The following is a 21122-nucleotide window of genomic DNA, read 5'->3' as shown; positions in this document are numbered from 1 at the left end:
TTACAGCCATTGGTTAAGAGTGTGTGTAAGGACAGAGAGTGTTGGAAAACTTCCCTGCTGTCCTGAGAAGTATGTACTGGGTGGTCTGCTCGGATTATTCTTTGATCAAGCAGGAAGCTAATCCAGGGGCAGCATGCAAAAGAGCTAACCCACAGCAGACCTGCCGTTGCATCTTGGAGACTTCCTCTGCTTGCAAGGATGATCCTGACGAGTCTGGGAACCTGCTGATAAACAGCTCCTCCCTGAATCATAAGAGTGACTCAGAGCCAGGGTTGCTTAATGTGCTCATGCTAGACACCTGTATTGCTTCTGAGTCTGGAATTTGGGGTGCCACCTAGATGATCAATTCCCTGATCAAAACCTTGGGCTCTAGGTCTCTCCTGCATTCCCCTGGAAGATGGCACCATGTGGATGTCATTACAACACACGAGCACTTGTCACTCAGCAAAGGGAAGCTTGGAGCTGGCTTCCTCCTCACTCTGCCCCATATGCCTTCGGCGTAGAGGCTTTGCTTTTGGGTCTCTTGGATCATAAATTTGGGCAGTGAATCCTGCTGTAATGCTGGCCCCACCAGGGTATCACTGAACTGTGGGTGTGTCCCAACATCTGTTTCAAGTTCTAACTTCACTGTCAGAGTTCAGAGCTGGATGACAGTAGAGCCATTTATGGGGTGCAGGTATTGAAGAGTTATTGTGGGTTGTTCTGCTTGTTCTAAAGGTGAATTATAATGGCCAGGCTACCGGGGCCGATTTCTAAGACCTTCTCATTTCTACCTGGGGAAAATGTGGCATAAATATTTTCTGCAAATACAATCCATCCTTTAGCTTTACTAACAGTAGTGCTAAAGCTGTAAGTGCGAAGGTGGAGGGTACAGCCAGGAAGAAGGCAATTCCTGTGTGACAGAGGAGTGGGGACCAGAAAAGGCTATAGCAAGGTTAACATAGGAAAGAAATCAGTGGTCAGAAAGAGGCTGGAATCCCTTCCCCAGCTGGCCTACTCATAAAGAACAGGCCACAATTGGAAACCACCATGACATACAAATGTGGGAAGGTAGGTGGTGTGGAAATGACCAATGAGGGGCCCCGAGTCCCTGTGGTCCTGCTCTTTTGAGTGCACGCTCTTGCCTTGGCTTCCCGGCTCACTCCCGTTCTCCGGAGGGCTTTCCCTTTCTTAAAAACTGTCTCCATTTCTATGTCTGAGCCAAGGTACAAGGGCCCAGAGAGTCAGGTACCCTGGGACTCGGGCTGTAACACTCGGGTGTAAGCACACGGTCTCTCTTAGCTGCCAGCTGAAGGGTGCCTGGATTCTCACTGCTGCTTGCCTTCTGCCTCCGGCCCATTTGTTTCCCACTTGGAGTGGCTTCTGCATTTTCACCACCCACTTCACACCCAAGATGGCTCTTCTCTCCTCCCTCTCCCATCTTTGCAAGGAGCTGGAATGGCAAGCCATTTCCCTCTGTTTATACCCTGCTTTGAACCTGGGTTGTTCCACGCACTGCGCTAACTCCCTTCGTAGAGGTGTACTCCGCAAAAGCAATTTATTTTGTAGTTAGGGTACTACAAAACTGAGTGTAGCAAACTCATTTAGGAGCCAGGCTGTAGAGTCGGGGGTGGGGGGGGGAAAACTCCTCTTCAGTGTTCAGAACATAAAGGGGTTGCCTATTTATTTGAAGGGACGTGCACTTCTTACATGAGGTGGCTGTTTCTCACGGGGCAGCCTGGGAGAAGAGTCCTGGAGAAAAACCAGGCTTGTTGGAGCCCTTAGACTTGGCCTGGGTACCTGGGAATCATCCCTGGAATGAGAGCCAAGCTAACTGGCTGCCAGATGGAACCATGAGCAGCCATGTGTGGGTGTGGAGTCAGAGAGACTCGGAGTTGAATCCCATCTCTGCCTCGATCCAGATGTGTGAGCACTTCTTCCTAAAGAGGAGCCTCATAGCTACCTCTTAGAATCCTGCAAATCTTCATGTCATCATCCAGGAAGTGCTGTGCAATTAATAATAGCAGCATCTACCCACACAGAACCTCCTATGTGCCAAATAATGTGACCTGCTATGACTTTATTTACTCACATAATCCTTACGGCATTCCTGTGTAGTTGAGAGCTGCATTGTCCCCACTTTACAGACAAGAAAACAGAAGGGATGGAGAAACGGAGGGACTTTGCCTTACAATATAAGCAGCATACAGAGAAAGTGATGCGGTTCAAATCCAGACAACACGGCTGCAGAGTCTGAGCTTAAGTGTGGGTAACTATGGTTTTCTGGAAAGGTAAATTTGGTACAACCATATCACTTTAACCTGCAAAAGCCTTGGTAGTCATCCCTTCAAATCGTTTTGTGTTCCTGTCTCCATTAGCCAGTGCAGCAAGTGGCTCAGGCTTTGGATTTAGACAGCTCTGGCTTAGATGTGAACTCTGGGACTGCCTGCCTGGCAAATTATTAAAACTTTTAAGATCTCATTTTAACCATTTATAAAATGCTAATAACAAATGGCTTTACAAACTGAATGGGGCAATTAAATGAAACAGAGCAGCCATACTGCCTGGCTTACTGTAAATGTGCATGATAGATAGCAGGAATTAGGGACACCCTTATTAACCAAGGTAGAATTTATGAGCAAAAGGGAGAGGGAAGGGCAGGAAGAAGGAGGGAGAGGGAATAGTTAACCCCAGTGCATTAACGATTACTTTGCATTGCTCTGACCAAAATACCTCCATCAGACAACTTAAGGGCAGGGTGGTTTACCTTGGATCGTAGTTTTAGAGGTTTGGGTTAACCCTAACAAGGAAGGCTTTCCAGAACAACTCACATCGAGGTGGAGAGGAAGCAGAGAGAGCATTACTGGAAAGAGCTAGAGAGGATATACCTCAAAGACCCACCCTGCAGCGAACCCTCAGCCTCGCTTCAGTCCTCAGTGTTACGGAACCTCCCAAGTCATGTCACGGTCTTCACGCCAAATATTCAGAACATGAACCTTCGGGGAGCCCTTCTGATTCCATGCACCACAAGTGGTGCTGACGGCAGTTCATGTATCTGCCTAGTGCTATGATAAACACCACGAACAAAAGAAACTTAGGGAGGAAAGGGTTTATTTCAGCGTATACTTCCACATCATAGTCCCCCATCAACAGAAGCCAGGGTGGGAGGCAGAAGCCATGGATAAATGCTGCTTCCTGGCTTGGTCCTCCTTGCTCAGCCTGCTTTCATAAAGCATCCAGGACCAACAGCTCAGGGATGGCTCCACCCACAGTGAACTGGGCCCTCCCACATCAATCATTATTGAAGAAAACGTCTCACCGGGTTGCCCACAGGTCTATCTCCTGGGGGCATTTTTCTCAGTGGAGGTTCCTGTCTCTCAGATGGCTCTTGTTTATGTTAAGTTGATATAAGACCATCCAGCACAGCGCCTTTGCCGATTCTCCTGGAGTCTTCACCTGCTGGAGTGAAATGATCTACCTGCAGGATGTGGTCAGTTTGACCTTCTTGGTGCTCATTGAGGTCTTCCACAGCATCCTCAATTGTTTGTCTTTCCATTTTCCCTCCCTTCCTTCCCTCTGGAAGCATGGCTTCTTTATATAGTTGGCAGGGACCTAATAGCAGGCCTACTGAGTAGAGGCCAGGAATGTCCTTGCAGCTCACAGTGAAGTGCTAATTAGCATGGCAGCACATCCTTTCTTCTGGGTCTCTTTGCCTCATTTCACCTTGTCCCCACTACCCTGGAAGTATACCTCCCGAACAAGGCATGGGCTCTTCTCTGTGCCTGAAGCTCTGTTCTCTAGAAAACTCAGACCAATTCAGTTTTATCAATACAAGGGGGCCTGAAGTTATATATACAAGTAAACTCCATGAACTAGCTTTGATGACTGAAGTTTAGCAGATGGGTCCTGAACTCCTCAGTGAGTCAAGCTCAGGATTACCTGAGGCCAGGGCATTCTGAATACAGCTTCCAGCTACACCTGTGGGGTTTCTCTGCTGGATTGCTTTGTAGTGCAAACCCAAAGGCAAGTGTCCTTTTGAGAGTAGGGTCTCACTAGATGCAGCCTAATGTGAAGCAGGTGGGATCTTTACTTTCTCCCTGGTAAAACTTTGGTTAGTTTCCTATCACTTTCAGAAGAAATCACAGCATACAAGCCAGTGATTCAGCCTTAACCACCCCATCAGGGAGCCTGGTTTCCCTTTGGCCCATCTCTTAGTTCCTTAAGCTTTAGCCATAACAAACGCTAGCTATTTGATAAACAGTACACCCAGCCAGCAATCAGACCCAGCCCCCTCACTGCTGGGGGTGCGCCTCTTCTCTGCATGGCTGCTTCCCCATCAGAGACAGCTTGTCACTGAGGGAAGTTAGGAGGAGGGCCTCGTTCTCTCTAAATCATTTGAGGAAGGTTTGCCCTGGGTTTCCCCTGAACCTGGCTCCAGAGATCCCAAGGCTAACAAGGGTCATCCTGCCCACATCAAGCTTCATGTATCAAGGCCATATGAGCCCCTTGGGCCCCCTTTACCTTTTGTCTACCCCGTGTTTCCCCCACACAGTGAGGTCAAAGGAATGAAAGCTGTTTCTACATGGTGGTCCATCTACCTGGGCAATTAGTGTGAAATTTAATTGTGGTAAGGCTCTAGGGTTTGGGAGATACTAAACCCACTTGCCATGCTAGCTCGCTACATGTGGTATTCTGAAATATGTGCCCCAGGGTCCTCTGCCCGAGCAGAGCAGTCCAGGTGGCTTATGACTCATCCAGCCTCCAGAACAGCACTTCCTGCTGGAGGATGCCTTTCTTGCCACCCTCCCAGCCTGTGGCTACCCTTAGGCTTATTAGTCATCTATTCCCACATTCACATGGGAGGCACAGAAGGAAGGGAGGACAGGTTCCACAGGCCAGGGGGCCCAGTGTTATCCTACAAGCTCAGAGACTTTAGAATCAGCCCAATAGATCACAGAACCCAAAACTCTGCCCCAGATAGTAGGCTAATAGTTTTTGGTCAAACCCATCATGAAGTGAATCATGGAATTTTTCAGCTACGGGGTCTTTTAAAAAGTAAGGGAATTAAAATTTAGAGAATCCAGTTATGTGTGGGGCACTTTAAGTCTTTTAAAAATCACTTCTTATTGTGTGTGTGGTTTTTTTAAAAAAATATTTATTTATTTATTATATGTAAGTACATTGTAGCTGTCTTCAGACACTCCAGAAGAGGACATCAGATTTTTGTTGCAGATGGTTGTGAGCCACCATGTGGTTGCTGGGATCTGAACTCAGGACCTTTGGAAGAGCAGTCAGCACTCTTAACCGATGAGCCATCTCAACAGCCCTATTGTGTGTGTTTTATGTGAGTGCAAGAATGCATTCACACAGTGTCTGTGTCACCACATACATGTGGAGGTCAGACAAGAACTTGTAGGAGCTGGTTCTTTCCTTTCACTGTGGATTTAAGAAACCAACCTTGGGTGGTCAGGCTAATATGGCAACCACTTTTACCTGCTAAGCCATCTCACTGGTCCTTTAGACTTTTGGAAAAAAAACTGAAATCTATAACCATAGATATATTTTACATAGTGACCTAGTACATACGCTTTGTGTACAGTGTCCCTGAAATCAACCTATCTGGCTCTGTGCTTTCTCTTCTCTCCTGCATCTCCCTAGTTCATTTATTATTTCAACAATGATCCTAAGTCATTGAGTTTATTTCACAGTTGTTAATCGTGCCCTGCCTGGAGGACAGTGCCTTATTTTCTCCATGGAGAGCCTCATTTCTGCTCTCATTATATCTTTAGGTAATGGATACCCATCCCAAAGCTGCAGATGGGGAAACTGAGCCTCACTAAACTCCAATAATTTGCATAAAATTCCTCAGTTGCTATGTGACTGAGGTCCTCCGTCCATGCCACACCACTGACTGAGACCCCTTAGTCCCCATTTGACGAGCTGGTGCTCAGAGAAGAGAAGTAACTGGTCTGGCATCGCACAAGGGCTGGTGACCGCCTAGCTCTGAAATCAGATTGCCAAACCCCCGATACTGAGGCTGCCACTGTGCTCTCCTGAGCAGGAGGCAGGAGGCTCTCTTCCCGCTACTGGCTATTCTTTCATCTTGAGTGAGATGATGTTCAGACAGGCTAAGGAACCAACTTGCCTTGGATGAAGCGAAGCTTATTACACAAGGAGGAAAATGCCTCCCGACTATCTTGGGAAGGAATTCGGTTCAATTGTTGCTTCCACTGGAATTGAAAGTCGTGTTGGTGCAAATTAAAGGCAAAATTCTTGTTTGCTGCACCTCTCTCCATGCTCAGTGGGTTTGAACCAAGTTTTAAGAAAGCAATCCATTTTCATTTAGCAAGGTCTGACTCGCCCCATCTCCTTCTCCTTTCCCAGTTCAGAAACAGGGGCACAACCTGATTAGCTCTACCCAAGCTTACAAGTGGGAGGGAGGTGGGGAGCGTGTGTTCTGGGTCAGGACTTTCTAAAGTCCTCTAACAAGGAACTCCCAAGAAATTGCTCATGGCCTTTAAACCACAGCTTCCAGATCACAGCTTAGTGCTGTGGAGAAGTTCTTTGCCATGGGTTACTACAGCAGTCTGAGGCCTCTCAACAGACAGAGGACGAGTTGGAATTGTAACCAAAGGAGGGGTGTTAGCAAAATAAGCGAGTACCACATGCCTCCTGGGGAAGAGAATGCAAGGCCAAGGGTGGGAGGAAAGAAGCAGGATCAGAGAACAAGAGGATCAGCAGCAGGACGGAGAGCCAGGGTGGGGAGCGGCTGGGGATGGTGGTTCAGGATCCAAGGAGAGAAGGGGAGCACGGAATGGGCGCCAGCGGCTAAGGAATCCAGCAACTGTTCCACAGTAGGTGTGTGGTTAGAGGACCAAGTGGAGCTTCTCTTGCCCGAGAGTACCTGGGAATTCTTGCTGGTCCCAGGACTAAGAGTAAGGGGTGCTGCGAGATCCCTGGGAAGCAGGACAGGACAGGGAAGCTCCTCACAGAGGCAACCCCAACTACTTAGAAGGTTCGCCTGCCTGGTCTAAGTCCACATCCTTTCTTGCATGGATTTTTGCCCTAGCATCATACTTGAACCTGTGCCTGCTGCAGCCTACTCTCAACGAAGCATCCAGTAACGATCTTACTCATGCACTGGTTAGACCCTGCCCATCTTCCATCAAAGTCCTCAGTAGTTCTAGTGCCAGCCTGCATACCTTCCACCCCGGGCCATCTCTGGCATCCTCCACTGTTCTACCCACTGACTTCTTTGTTGCTGTTCAAACAAGCCATTTACATTCTACACTAAGGTCCCTGCAGCTGTCATTCTCTCTGCTGGTTTTCATTCCACATCCTCACAGCTCCTGTTAGCAATGACAAAATCTCCAATTCAATGTCTCTATGAAGCCTTCTCTGGCCACCATATTTAAAATTACAACTCTTCTCCCTCACCCCGGGACTTGTTCGCACAATGCTTACTATCTTGACACACTCTATACAGTTTAGTTTCCCAACCTGTCTACCCATTAAAATGTAATATTCTTAAGAGTGAGAAGTTTTGATGATTGACAGAATCTCAGTACTTAAAACCAGTGCACAGGGAATAACATAGCATCTGAAATATATACATTATCTCAATGAATTCTCATGAGATGTTTGGGCTTGCCAAGAGTGGACTGTGGTATCAAGAAGGCCTTCCCTTGTCTCAGACTCAAGCATGTTTATATCAAGTGTCCTCCAAATCCTGGCATGGGTCAGGGTACCCACTGGTTTTGTAACAAGGACAGGGAAAAACAGCAAAGACCAAAGGATGTAAAAACACACGATGTCCTTGAGAACAGATAGAAGGCAAACAATTCCTAACAGACTTTGAAATTTATCCTACAATGTAAAAGCAAGTGCAGTTGTCCTAAGAAGCCAGAAGTTCACTGCTGGGAACTCCAGCAAGAGGGATTCTTCCCCAGTCGGTTTCTGCTGGATGTTGTAAGCCCAGTTTGACGATGTTACCTGTGTTTGCTCTCTCTCTCAATCAGGTTATTCCGTTGTCCCTGCTGGATGTTCAAAGCGACTGCTTTGATGAGGTTTTGCTACTTGCTTTTTGTACTTTTGTTTGCTACAAGCTTAATAAACTCGCTCATTTGAAGCAGAAAGAACGGTTACTACATTCCCCAGATCGTACAGAACAGTGCTGAACTCAGTCTTACATCTTTGCACCCTTCCATCCCCAGATTCCTGGACAACACGCTTTCGAATGTCTATTCCACACAGCCTCTGGGGACAACCTTGCTGGCTGTCCACACTGGGGACACCCTTGCTGGCTGTCCACACAGAATGTCCTTCTGTCAGTTTCTTTACCTGTTAAATTCCTCCTGATCCTCAGGGCTTGGGGTCTAGCACCTTCTCCATGGAGCCTTCTCAGATGCTTTCTAATTGGGTTTTCCCCTTAAACTTTTTCTCTCACTTGACACAGTTTGAGAGTGGCCTGTTTTTTGTTTTTTGTTTTGTTTTGTTTTGTTTTTCCAGATCATATTGGAGAGGCTATAAGTTCATTTGCTTTTCTGGAAGTTTCTGACATGGACAAGGAAATTTATGTCCTAGAGATAGCCACAATTATTTCCCAGACCTCACAGTTTATGAGTTGAGCACATGTTTCTACAAAACAGTGCATAGCATGGAGTGGAGTTGCCAAGCAAGACAATGATGATGGAAAGGGACACATCTGGGTTTAAGTCTTGGCTGTGGCTGTCCCTTCAACATGTCACTGAACTCCAGATCAATGTGCTTGCCTAGCAAATGAAAAAAAAAAAAGTCTTTTCTAACTCATTATTACTAAATTCTCTGACTTAAACCAGGTTGTTTGTTTGTTTGTTCGTTTGTTTGTTTTTTTCAGCCTCATTGGGAACGTGGAGGCTCACAGTGTGCTCAGGAGTTACCTGGTGACCTGTCCAATAAGAGACTAACTCCCTGAAAACATGGCTATGCTCAGGAAGGAGTGTGGGCTGGCTCCCCAAGCAGGAAGGCACTTCTCAGTCTCTAGCCCAGCTCTCTGGCTCAGCTCCCTGTTCTGGAAGACGCTGTCTCTCTGGACAGTAGGTTGAATTGCAGCACTTTGAACATTTTGAACTTTCTCACAGTTTTTCTTCTAGATCTTGGTAAGAATAAATCTCAAGGGTCTGGGGCCAGGGAGGGTGGAGGGTGAAGCAAGCCGACTTGGTAAGGAGCCCTCTCTTCACAAGCCCTGGAGATACCCGCCTGTTCTGTGGACTTGGTGCCTCATTAGCTTAACTCACAACTTCCTCTTTGATGCCAGACTGTATAATCATGGGGGAGCAGAGGAAAGACCTGAATTTCTTTCATTTTATTTTCTAAGTGATTTTCTAAGTTGGCACCTCGGATAAAAGCAGAGAGGCCACCCAGGCCTCTTCAAGCCTCCAGGTGTGGCTCTGCAGTGGGCTCCTCTGGGAATACCTCTCTTTCCCGATCAATCAGATCGTAGCAGCCCTCCAGACCCAGGTTCAGAACCTGAGTGAGGAAGAGGACTGTCCTCCGAGTACTCAGGGAAAGTGAGCAGCTCCTTCCGGTGGATCTTGAAGCAAATGGCATGATCAGATGCCTGAATTCAAGGCCCTCAGAACAGGGACACTTTCCCAGTGGTGGACAGGCTAGCAACACTTCAAAATTGGCCTGAAGTCTTATGTTTTCAATTTTAATTATTTTGATCTTCTATGTGCATGTGTATACATATGTTTATGGGTTCACACGAGTCTGTGTGTACACATGCATGTGGAGGCCAGAGGACAACTGTAGGTACGGTTCCTTCGGCACTGTCTCCCTAATTTTTCTTTCTTTTTGAGATAGGGTTGGTCTTGGATTTGCCAATTAGGCTATACTGGGTATCCAGCAAGATCCATGGATCCATGACCCCAGCACTGATATCACATGCTTGCCACTGCCCCTGGCCGTTCATTTGTTTCAAATGTTGGTTCTAAGGATGGAGTCAAGTTCTTGTGCTTATGTGGCAAGCACACCTCAGATTTTATAGTTTTAAACTATGATGATTAAAGTTACTGAACACTGAGCCAGCCCTATTACAGTGCATAGCTCGGCAGTGTTAGTATGTTTACAATACTGTATGAGCATCACTTCTGTTTATCTCCAGAACCTTCTCATTCTCCCAACTGGAGTTCTGTAGCCAGTAACAATCATCCCTTGTTTTAGTTAGGCTTTTACTGCTGTGAGCAGACACCATGACCAGGGCAAGTCATATAAAGGACAACACTTAATTGGGGCTGGCTCACAGGTTCAGATGTTCAGTCTATTATCATCAAGGTGGGAGCATGGCAGCATCTAGGCAGACATGGTGCAGGCAGAGCACCATGAGAGTTCTACATCTTCATTTGAAGGCAGCTAGTGGAAGACTGACTTCTAGGCAGCTAGGATGAGAGTCTTAAGCCCACACTCACAGTGACACTCCTACTCCAACAAGGCCATACCTCCTAATAGTGCCACTCTCTGGGCCAAGCATATACAAACCACCACATACCTTATGCTCCCCTCACCCATCTCTAATAACTATTACTGTGTTGCTTTTAAAGCACAGGTTCTTAAGGCTTAGAAAGGTGAACCAAGTTGTTCAAGGTTTAACAGCTGGGACTTAGTCCAGGTCTCCCGGGGGTTGGGGTGGGGGTGGGCCTCTGAAGTCAGTGATTTTTCCAATCTGGGGTGCCTCTGCTGTACGTACAGCTGTGGTGTACGGCACCACAGATTTTTGTCATCCTGCCCCAGTGTTGGGAATGGAGCCCTGATCACATCCTCTGTCTTTGCAAAACATTTATTGGATGCTTACTAGGTATCTGCCATGCTGGATCCTCCTCGATGCCCCCTAGGTTGGTGACTCCCCCCTCTAGGAGGAGGGGCCTGAAGGCTAGCTCTGCCCGATGGTCCTGAGGAGGAAGGCTTATACTGCCAATCAATTTTGTATTTATTTTAATTAAACAGTGACATAAAAGTGGCTGACATTAACTTTCAGGGACAGAAACTGGCTTTAATGGTCCCTATAAAAGTTATTACTGATGACAGTTACACACAGCAGCCCCGTGACCTCAGTGAAGCTCCCACTGCTGTCAATACTGTTGACCATTACTACTGACTGATGCAAGGCCACCCGGGAAAGGGGAGTGCACGTTTCTGTGGCTGGAGGTCACAGGGGTTTATGGTTCAGCCCTTTACATTTATCAGGGGGTCCCCCTTAAGAACTAGGATTCACATTGCTGGTGTTCTCAAAGGAGAGACCCCCAAACTCTCTCCTTTGGAAAGAGAGATGGAAGCAAACAAGAGAGGGCCCCGTTCCAATCAAAGCTTTGCCAACATGCTGAGAGTTGCCGTCATGCTAGTTGACTTTTGTTTGTAGAGTGTTTGTTTTCCAGTCTGGAGGATGGGAATGCCATTGCAGTGTTGTGGGGATTAGAGGCTATCCCATGTGTGCACTGGGGCCCTTGGCAAGCGCTGATTTCCCTTGCTCCTGAGCAGTGGCCTCATTGTGATGGGATGACTAGCTAAAACATTCAGTATATCCAATCCCTCCTCTGATGAGATCCAAGCTCTCCCCAGAGAAAATGGAGAGAGCCAGGTCTAGAGGGGTGGACGGTTGAGTGGCAGAGGATGGGATGGAGGGAGGTCAGATGGGAAGGCAAGAGAGAAGATCCTGGAGAGAACAGACTCTCTGCATAGGGCCTGCCCTCTATTCAGCCAGGCACACGGGACTGTGCCCTTCGTTTCTCTGATCCTCAATTTCCTCAGCCAAGCAACAAGTCTATGAACCCAATCAATGAATAATAGCAAGCCATTCTGATGATCGCCATCGTTATTCAGGCTGGAGTGTAAGACAGCCATTAATGGAAACTTCCCAATGGAGTCAGGGCTCGAGAGAGTATGGAAACCCCGTAGGGTGTCTAGTTTGGGAGGCCAAGCCTGAAAGAGATGCAGAAATCAGAGGTGCTTTGCTGAACTCTCCTTCCACTCCTTTGCCTGACTGCTTCCTCTGAGTATAGCTGCCTTAGAGCTCTAAGTAGAGCATTAAAGTCTGAGTGGAGATGGAAAGAGGGAGTGGGGCATGCCAGGGAACCAGCAACCAGCCTCCTGGCCCCACTAACTGCAGACTCATTGCATATGTCATTATCCCCCCACAGAGGCTTAATTCAGCTGTAATTCAGCTCTCAGGGATATACAGTAACGTGGGTGATGTGTGTCTTGCTCTGTCATGACTTTATAGAAAGTGATCCTGGGTGATGTGTGTCTTGCTCTGTCATGACTTTATAGAAAGTGATCCTTTAGCACCCTAGCAAGAAGCCCTCAAAAGAACAGGCAATCCGAGTATTTTGCTACACAGAAAATTCAACACAGTAACTAAAGCTAACAGAGTGAAGATTTTAGATTGGTAAAAGGGCCAGAGTTCTAACTCCATCTAGCATGTGAGCCAGGCAGATTTCTTGGCTTTTGTTGCCACAGTTCCCTGTTTCTGTGCAATGGTTGTAATAAAATCGACTTCAAAGAGTTGAAGAGGCAGTAAATGAGCTCCTGTGGCTGGAGTGCTCAGCCGTGCTTGGGCATTGATAATCAGGAACCGTGATTAACTCTCTCCATCCCTCGTACTTTCCCTTGTACCTTAGTCCTCAGCACACCACCATTAGACAGCCAGAATCCCAGGTCTCCGAGGCTGGAAAGTCATTCAGCTCAGCTGTTACAGAAGGCAGCTATCAGAACACTGCCCCCTCCCTGATGAGCTGAGAATAAAGGGTTCTGTGGTTAAAGACTCTAAAGCGTGCTACAATGCTGGTGGTTTATCCATCAGTATGCCTGTTAATGTTTTAAAGGCTCTGAGAAGTCCTGCGCAAGAGAAACTGGTTGAAGCTTGTTTCGTGTTTCCTCACTGCGGATGTCGGGAAAAAAAAATGCTTTCCCTTTCCTAATTAAAAAACAAAACAAAACAACAACAACAACAAAAAACCTTTCCCTTTTCTAATCTACAAGCTCAGAAAATGAGGGGTAAAGACTTCCTTTAAACTCTAAGTGGGAAGAGTGAGGGTCAGAAACCAACACAGCCAATGCCATACCCAAGACCAGTGATGGAGTAGATACTTTCTGTTCCTCCAACCAGACCTCATTTTCTCTGAACGACCCTACTGTTTAAACTTCTGTGTATAGTGGGTTAGGGAGAACCAGGGCTGTTAGCTCAGCCTGGGCCTTGGTGGCAGATGAAAGTGTACAAGTTATTAACTGTGGAAGGGAAGATCCACAGGGGTTGAAGGCACAGGACCCTTCCTGGAGTCGAGGGCGGGGGAGGGTGACGCTGTCAAGTTAGTTCCTAGGTCTGGCCTCTCCTTAACTCCTACAAAGAACTCGGAGGGCCCAGAGGGTAGAACTGACACCTGGAATCCTGCCGCAGCTGGCTCTTTAAGGGGATGAAATCCTTTACCAGGTTCTGACTACCCTGGTCGGCTGCCTGCTCTAATCTGGGCTTTGATCTTCTGCAGCTTAGCTGGAGCTGTCTTGTTAAAGGGGGCTAAACCCTCATCCTGACCCAGATGCGGGCTGGGAATCCAGGTTCTTGCAGTTAGAGCTAGCAGCCAGTAGGGGGCACTGGCACCTGGCTGGCTCTCCTCATTCTGAGTTTTCAAAAACAACCTCCAGTGTTGCACTGCCAGTTATAGTAATGAACACACGCATTCCCGGCTGAGCTTCTCAGAAGCAGATCTCCCCAGGTGGGGCTGTTTTAGGCTCTGCCAGTCTCTCCGAGGCCCCAGCATTGGTCCACAGTGGACCCCTCCACAGGGCTGACCTGGCAGGGCAAACCAGGTGTTGCTTATGCAGCACATTTTTATGCCACACATTTTCTGACCCCAAGACTTTCGGTTCCCGGACACCTCACACGTACAATCATGTAAGCTTTTTCCTCTGGAACTTTGGAGCCCTTGACCTCTATCTCCCCTACACCCCAAATGCCAAGTTGCTCCAAGTTGACAGTCTTGGTCTATAATCCTCCTGAGCAACAATGGAATAGGACAGGAGATTGCCTAGGACTGCTGAGCAACTGGATGCTAGAGAGACTCAGAGCAGAACGGGTCCCTCTGGACTCCACAGAGAACAGCTCTATAGGGGAATAGCTAGCAACATCTGCAGCCCTCTGCTCCTTTACTTTGTAAGTAATAACCCAGTCCTTTAGCCCTGCCCCATCTGGACTGAAAATGCAGTGACCCCTCTCTGACATGTCACTGATGGGTGGGTATTTCATGTGACACTGCAAAAGGCTCTGACTTTTGCCCACTGAGTGCAGAGCAATTTTTCATCAGCGCCACCAGAGCTCCAATGATGGAGCAGGAAATCAATATTATAATTAAAACCATGCCCTGGGAACCCCGAGTAACCAACGGGCCAGGTGAGCCACTCACCGGTTTCTGTGTTTTCATGCTCCGTGTCTGTGAGTGTGAGGTTGGAGTTGGCGCGGCTGGACAGGCAGGAACTGCGCCCTGACCGCGTGCTCCGGCCCCACAGGCGCACTGGGTGTTCAGGGGACAGCACGGTGTCTGCTTCCAGGTCTGCATCAGAGCTGGCCCCCATGGAATAGCCACAGTGTGGGAGGCCGATGTCTGTCCTGTAGAGAGTCCCATGAGGGGGCGTCATCTCTCCCAGTCCCAGTTCACGAAGAGTGAAATTAGTGCCTGAGAGGAAACAAGATAATCATAGGGAAGGTGCAGGGGGAAAATTTTCCCAACCAGAAGCCCCTTTCCCCTGGATTCACAGCTGCACTCACTGTATCTAAACTCACTGTGTTGGCTCCAGCCACTTCCTCCGCCTGAAGGGCTCTTTCCACCCCTCCTTCTCTAGCCAAGTACTGTGCATGAAAACTGATCCAAACGGCATTCCCCTGCGAAAGCTCCCCATTATCTACCTATACCTATAGTTCACTGTCTCCTGCACCCAGTTCTCCCTGAGAGATGTCTTGCCCTGGTGCTACTAGATGATAGAGTCGCCTGCCACGTCTGCTGAAGGTGGCTTCTACACAGGCTGGTGCTATGTCTTGGCTTATCTCTAAATTTCTGTGTCGCCAGCTAAATACAGTATCTTCAGGGCACGCAGTGTAACATGTCTGTTAAATTGCATTGAAGGTTTCTGGTCTCTTCTCGAAGATAGGACTTGTGGACAAGTCCAGAACAGGACAGAACTTCTTGGGTGAGCCTTACTTAGGTTCCTGGAACCAGGAGTTCCTTTCTGGCCAGGCCAGTGGAGCCTGGAGTGGGAGAGAGTTCAGAAGCTAGCACAGCCACGAGCTGAGGCTAAAGTCATGAAACCTTTCCATATTGGTGGATAAATAACGTGTTCAGTATCAGAGGTCCCTAGTGCCTCCGATCCTCTGTCCCGGCTACTGTAGCCACTCTTCCTCCACCCCTCTCCATTATCTTCCCTAGATCCAGCTGCCAGGCAAATAGTTTCACATCAGCAGGCCCTGTGCCTCAGGGACCTCTGGGCTCCATTCAGTGGCCAGGCAAATGTTCTGATTGGCTGGGAGGTGGGCCAGACCAGATGTTCCATATGTTGAATCTCACCCCTTTGTGCCATACTGTACTTGGCTCTCCTATGGTTTTTTGTTTTTCTTCTTAGAAAAAAATGAAGTGTACGTTGGAATCCCAGTCCCCCCTATCTCCTTCGCAGGTCTCTGCACATTCCAAGTCCTGGCTCCTGTGCACAGTCCTCTAGCCCTGTTCTGTTCCCCATCCAGCCCATATCTGTGCTTTACTGGGCTAATCCTCTCCAGAGAGGCTACTCCTGTTATAAAGAATGACTGCTATGCTTAGTGAAAACTCGAATTTATTTGCCATAAACAGTCTGGGTCACACTGATTTCCATACGGCTTGCCCCCCATTCCCTTTGAAGCAGTCAGAATTGGCACTGATAGCAGTGAGCCGAGGTACCCAGAGACAGAAGGGATGCAAGGTAAGCCCCAACTCCTAGAGTTCAGTGACCCCCGGTGAAGCAACTGGTGAGCTGGGAGATTTTTTCATCATGTGTTCTGTTTTATGATCTTTGACCTCTTTCCTGAGGAGCCTAAAGCCTGGGTTGCCATGGCACCTCCTTCAGCATCTAACTCTAAGATCCCGGGTGGCAGTGTGCAAACGGTGCTGCACGTGCTTGAGGGTGATCATTAGTTCTTCACGAGGACCAGCGGGGCTCCTCTTCTTAGCCTGGTGTGCTAGACTTGCCTCTGAGCCACAGTCTCACTTAGCTCTCTGTGGAGCATAAGCTGGGCAGAGTTAGAGGAAAGCTTGGGAGGGGTCTTGTCTCTTCTCTTCACTGGGGCTCAGAGGTGACAACGAGCAGCAGGTAGCATTTATAAAGCATCAGTTACATGCCAGGCTCTGGTGGGGAGGATATTGCTTACAGTCTTCACTAATCCTGGGGAGTGCTCAACCATTAGGTGACATTCCTCTCACAGGTGAGGATGCCTAGGGCTGTAACAGCTGCAGAACCGGAATTCAAATCCAGATCTGTCCGATGCCAGAGCCTGGGCTCCTAACCACAAGCTGGAAAGGGCTGTGGTGCCGTCATTTTTCAAGCCTCAGAGGCAGCCTCGCTGGTGGGACAGCTTTTATGTGTGTGGGTCCAGGTCTGTGGGAGGGAGTGGAAACGAGGCCATAGGTGGTTTTGTGTGTGTGTGTGTGTGTGTGTGTGTGTGTATGCATGTGAGAGCTCAAACGTGTGCAAGTATGTGTATGAGTGTGTGAGCATGTGTGTGTGAGTGTGAGTGCGTGTGTGTGAGTGCGTCAGTGTGTGGGAGCACATGTATGAGTGTGTGAGTGTATGTGTGTGTATATGAGTGTGTGTGTGTGTGTGTGTGTGTGTGTGCCTGCATGCTCCTCTTACTTGGTTGATCTTGGGTACATGATTCAATCTTGGATTGTTGCTTAACAACATTGCTAAAACATATCTAAATTACACAGCCTCTGGGGTGGCTGATGCTGTCTGTGGAGGAGAGAAGCTCATGGCAGAATCCCAGTGGGCTGCTGGCATTGGGAGAGACTATGGTCACCTACCAGGCCTCACAGAGGCCTTGAAGTGGAACAACAGGCACCTTGCAGGTACCACAGCAGGAAGTGATCATTCCTATGGGAGGCAGCAATGGTTTAGCTGGGCTAGGCCATGGACGGTGGTGGGCTGTGGAGAGGTGAGAAAGAAGCAGGAGACAAATAATTCTAGGAAGACAAGGGGGAAACTGGGGAAGGTCTCCTAGTGTCAGGCTGAGGAGCCTGGAGCTAGTACATGGATTCACCCTCAAGCTTCACTGTGACTTATGAAGGAGGGTGGCCTGATGGCCATTGAGGTCAATCTTCTAGAACCTATAACCATGTCCAGGACTGGACGATAGTAGAGGGAAAGGAGAAAGGGGTTTGGCTGAATGGTATTCTGGGAAGGGATTGCTAGACTCTGGTGAGTAAGGAAGAAAGGAAGAAGTGAGGAAGGAGGCTCTGACACCAGTGTTACTAAGTGTCACTCTAACCTTTGGAGCAGCTTTCTCTCAAGGTCATGCAGCTTGACACAAGGGAGGTGCTAAGATATGCTTGTGGCATGAATAAATTCCCCAAAGAAGTACTAGCATTTGTTTAGCGCTTACTTCTATTATCATGCTTACAACTTAAAGGTGCCATCCCACTGAGGCCTCCCTCCCTCACCTGTCACTGTGATAGGGGGACAGCTCATGACCATCTAACACAGGAGAGCAAGGTTCATTTAGCAGGAGAGCTTGACTCTAGGCTGATGTTGAAGCCCAACCTCCAGCCACCATTCTAAACTAGGCAGGTGGGCTAAAACAGGTCTGTCCTAGCAATGGACTACAGGGCAGGTCCTTACCACATCCAGGAGCCAAAGCAGTAGGAAGTTGGATTTTTCTAGTGGCATCTCCTCCCTGGCCAGCTCACTTGCATTTTCACGCAGGAACACACCTGTACACATTTGTGTTCAGCCCACATTTCGGAGTGCACTCACTCACCTGTGCGGCAGAACTCCTCAGCCTCCTGTGGTACCATGTCCTTGACGCGGCTGCTGTAGGCTAGGCGAGCATCTTGGTCATATGCCTTCAGGGTCTCACTGGAGCTGTAGGACTTCTGTGGGCCCTTGCCCTCCTCGCTGTCTGCCGATGAGCTGGTGTAGCGGCGCTCAGCATCGCGACGCCTGGTCAGCGAGCGATAGGGCTTCCTCTCCTTCACATCCATGGCCTCTGGCTCTCGCTCTTCCACATCCACAAACTGGGCCCTTGCCGCACTCAGGGCCGAGTGGTCTGCAGTGGGGAAAGATCAAGGAAAGATTGAATCCCCGATTTGGGTGGAGGAGACAATGCCAGAATCTATTCTGCGCTCAACACACTCCTGGATCAAAGTGACTCAGTAACCAGGCTTCCCAGGTGTGGGCAGGCTCCATCGCTAAGCGACAGTCAGCAGCATAGGGTACCGGCCCTCGGTGCCTCACATGAACAATCCTCTTGCTGTTACTGGGCCTATCTGAGGATGCTTCATGTTCTTCCCCAGGGCTGAGGTTCAATGATGCCCAGAGACCACAGGGTGCTGGTACCTAGCAACAGCTGGAGGTAGGAGTCGCATCCCTACTCTTCCCATCATATCAGCTGAAAGAGGGCCTAACCCTGAACTTAAGGGCTCTTTGGGAATCAGAGAAATGATTGACTATAGCCAGGCCAGGAAGTAAACATTTCTTCAGTTATCTCACTACTACTGTATCCAGTAACAATGTCCATATTGATTTAAATAGTGACCGACTTTACATCCCACCTGCAGTGTATCAGGGTTTCCTCTTGTCTATATCCTAACCAGCATTTGTTGTAATCTGTCTTCTCAGTGTCTTGCCATTCTGACTATACAATAACATTGCATTGAGTTCAATCTCGCCTAGGTCAGAAAAGCAGTGGCTTTATTGCTCTCCACTGACAGCCTGAGAGTGGCATCTGCATTCTCCTTCAAGGGTCTTTCTTTAGCTCTGGGGCACAAACACAACCTCTCCCCCACTTCTGAAAGGGTCAGGAGTTCAGTGTGTGAGGAAAGCTGTATATCATTCAACTGATCAACACATGAGATGGTTTGTTTTTCTAGAAGCCTCTAACCTCTTCAGTTCTGGCTTCCCCCTCTTCCATTTGTCGGAGCAACACAGGCATGCAAAACATTCTCCTCTTTGCTGTTTTGCTAGAGAAGTAGCCATGTAGGAGCTCTCTGGTAAACAGAATGTACCTGAGGTCTCAGTGCCTGGCCGGACCTGGCCAGCAAGGGTGTGGCTCAGCGCCTGTCTATGATACAGTGGATGAGAGGGGGATTAGGGGATGCTGACTGAAATTTTAAGTCAAGCTGGGAAATTTAACATTTGAAATACAATATGTAATTTTAAGGCGTATTTTTTTTTTTTAAGTTTTAATTTCAAATTATGTTGCAGACCAAACAAAACCCAGTGGTCGTCCAGGCTTGGTCTGAGGATTAGCAGGTAGCCTGTGGTCACTGGCATCTGCATCTGCATCAGCTCTTCCTCTCTTCCCTCCTGAGACCTCAAAGGCTCTCTCCAGGGTAGCTCTTAGCTCTACTCCAGAGCCCTGCAGACCCATGCAGCTCAACCCTATCTCCTAAACAGGATACCACAATCACTTTTCAAGGAGATAGCCTGGAGTTAGCACTCCGTGAATTATTATACATCCAGTTTGGATGTATTATGGATTCTGAGTGCTCACTCTGGACTTTCCCCAACATTTCCCTGCATTGTTCAAAGCACAGATATTTGTGATGTTATGGGTGTTGTGTAAAAGCCTTGGAGCATACAGTGGGACTAGTTTCATGGACCCTGAGCCATTCGGTTTCCCACCTTGGCTCATGCCATGAGTCAGCAATAGCAAAGCTGGAATTATGAGAGAGACCAAAGTTGTACCTAGATGCAGTTAAATGGAATGGGTTTTTTTTTGGGGGGGGGAGGGGTCTTGGTTCGCAAAAGATGATTGATAATTGGGCAGTGGATTGACCTAGGTCACACAAGAATCAAGTCACATGACTAAAGCCCAAACCTAGGTTCTGAAATCTGCTATCTTTAAAAAAATATTCATTTCCTTTTATTTTATGTGGATGAATGTTTTATATACCATGTGTATGGCTGGTGCCCACAGAAGCCAGGAAATGGCATTGGATCCCCACATGGGGATTCTAGAAGTCTATTCTGTTATCTGTCCAGGTCCTGACTTCTGTCTTGATGCTCAGCCTCCCAATACTGGCTGCCAAGACCATGCTCTAGGGGTCTGAGGAGCAAGGCCACAAGGAAGACCAGAGATTATCCACACTTTCTATGCCAAGGTCTTTAAAATTCCTTCACCATAATCTTTAGTTTAAAAACTATCTTGCAATGTGACCCATATGTACATTGGTAAGTGAAAATATCTGTGGAGTATGTTAGTAGGAGCAGAAAAATCTTTGGAAGTTATTATATGGTATAATACTTGCTCATAGTTCCCATGCTAATTTAATATTTTAAAAAATCAGTTTCTCTCTCTCTCTCTCTCTCTCTCTCTCTCTCTCTCTCTGTGTGTGTGTGTGTGTGTGTGTGTATGCTCATGTGTGCTTGTGGAGGTCTGATTTCCTTAGAACTGGAGTTATAGGTGGCTATGAGTCACTAGACACAGGCCCTCTGAAAGAGGAACAAGAATTTTTAACTGCTGAGCCATATCTCCAGCCCCTCAATCTTTTTAATTTTTAAAGAGAGGCTGATTATAACTCTTTAGATTGATATTATAACCTCAAAATGGTTTTTGACCCACAGCACTGTTTTGGTTTAATTTGGGTGAAGATTTACAGCAACTACTGCATCTGTCCCTTGTGGCTTTTCCAGTCCCAGAATGATAGAGATGCAGCCGCTATGAATAAGCACACAATAAAGATTAGCCATCATCTAATAGCCAACACACCTCATAATCATACCAAATTAGCACCAACAGTAGCAAATATAATTGTAGTAGAAGCCAGTATTAATTGGGTATTTCCTTTAATTGCTATCATGAGTGATAGCTGTCAGATCTCCCTGCCAATCCTGCCATGTGGGTCATGGAACTATTCGAATTCCAGCTGAGGAGG

The 21122-nt window shown here is 47.8% G+C and overlaps 1 protein-coding gene across 10 annotated transcripts in view; it reads right to left on the bottom strand.

Moving 5' to 3' along the window:
• Positions 1-21122, bottom strand: part of Tenm4 (teneurin transmembrane protein 4) — a 710423-nt gene that overhangs the window by 353173 nt on the left and 336128 nt on the right. For all 10 annotated transcript variants that reach the window (XM_029539653.1, XM_029539636.1, XM_029539617.1 and 7 more), the window contains 2 exons: positions 18005-18292; positions 14412-14681 (listed from right to left, as the gene is read on the bottom strand). In XM_029539653.1, coding sequence (XP_029395513.1) covers positions 14412-14681; positions 18005-18292 — 558 coding nt within the window. The remainder of the gene's footprint in view (positions 1-14411; positions 14682-18004; positions 18293-21122) is intronic.

This window comes from Mus pahari, chromosome 1 (assembly GCF_900095145.1).
Source record: "Mus pahari chromosome 1, PAHARI_EIJ_v1.1, whole genome shotgun sequence".
In the NCBI taxonomy this organism is placed as follows: Eukaryota; Metazoa; Chordata; class Mammalia; order Rodentia; family Muridae; genus Mus; species Mus pahari.
Note: the sequence above shows the minus strand (reverse complement) of the source record. Positions and strands in the feature narration are given on the sequence as shown.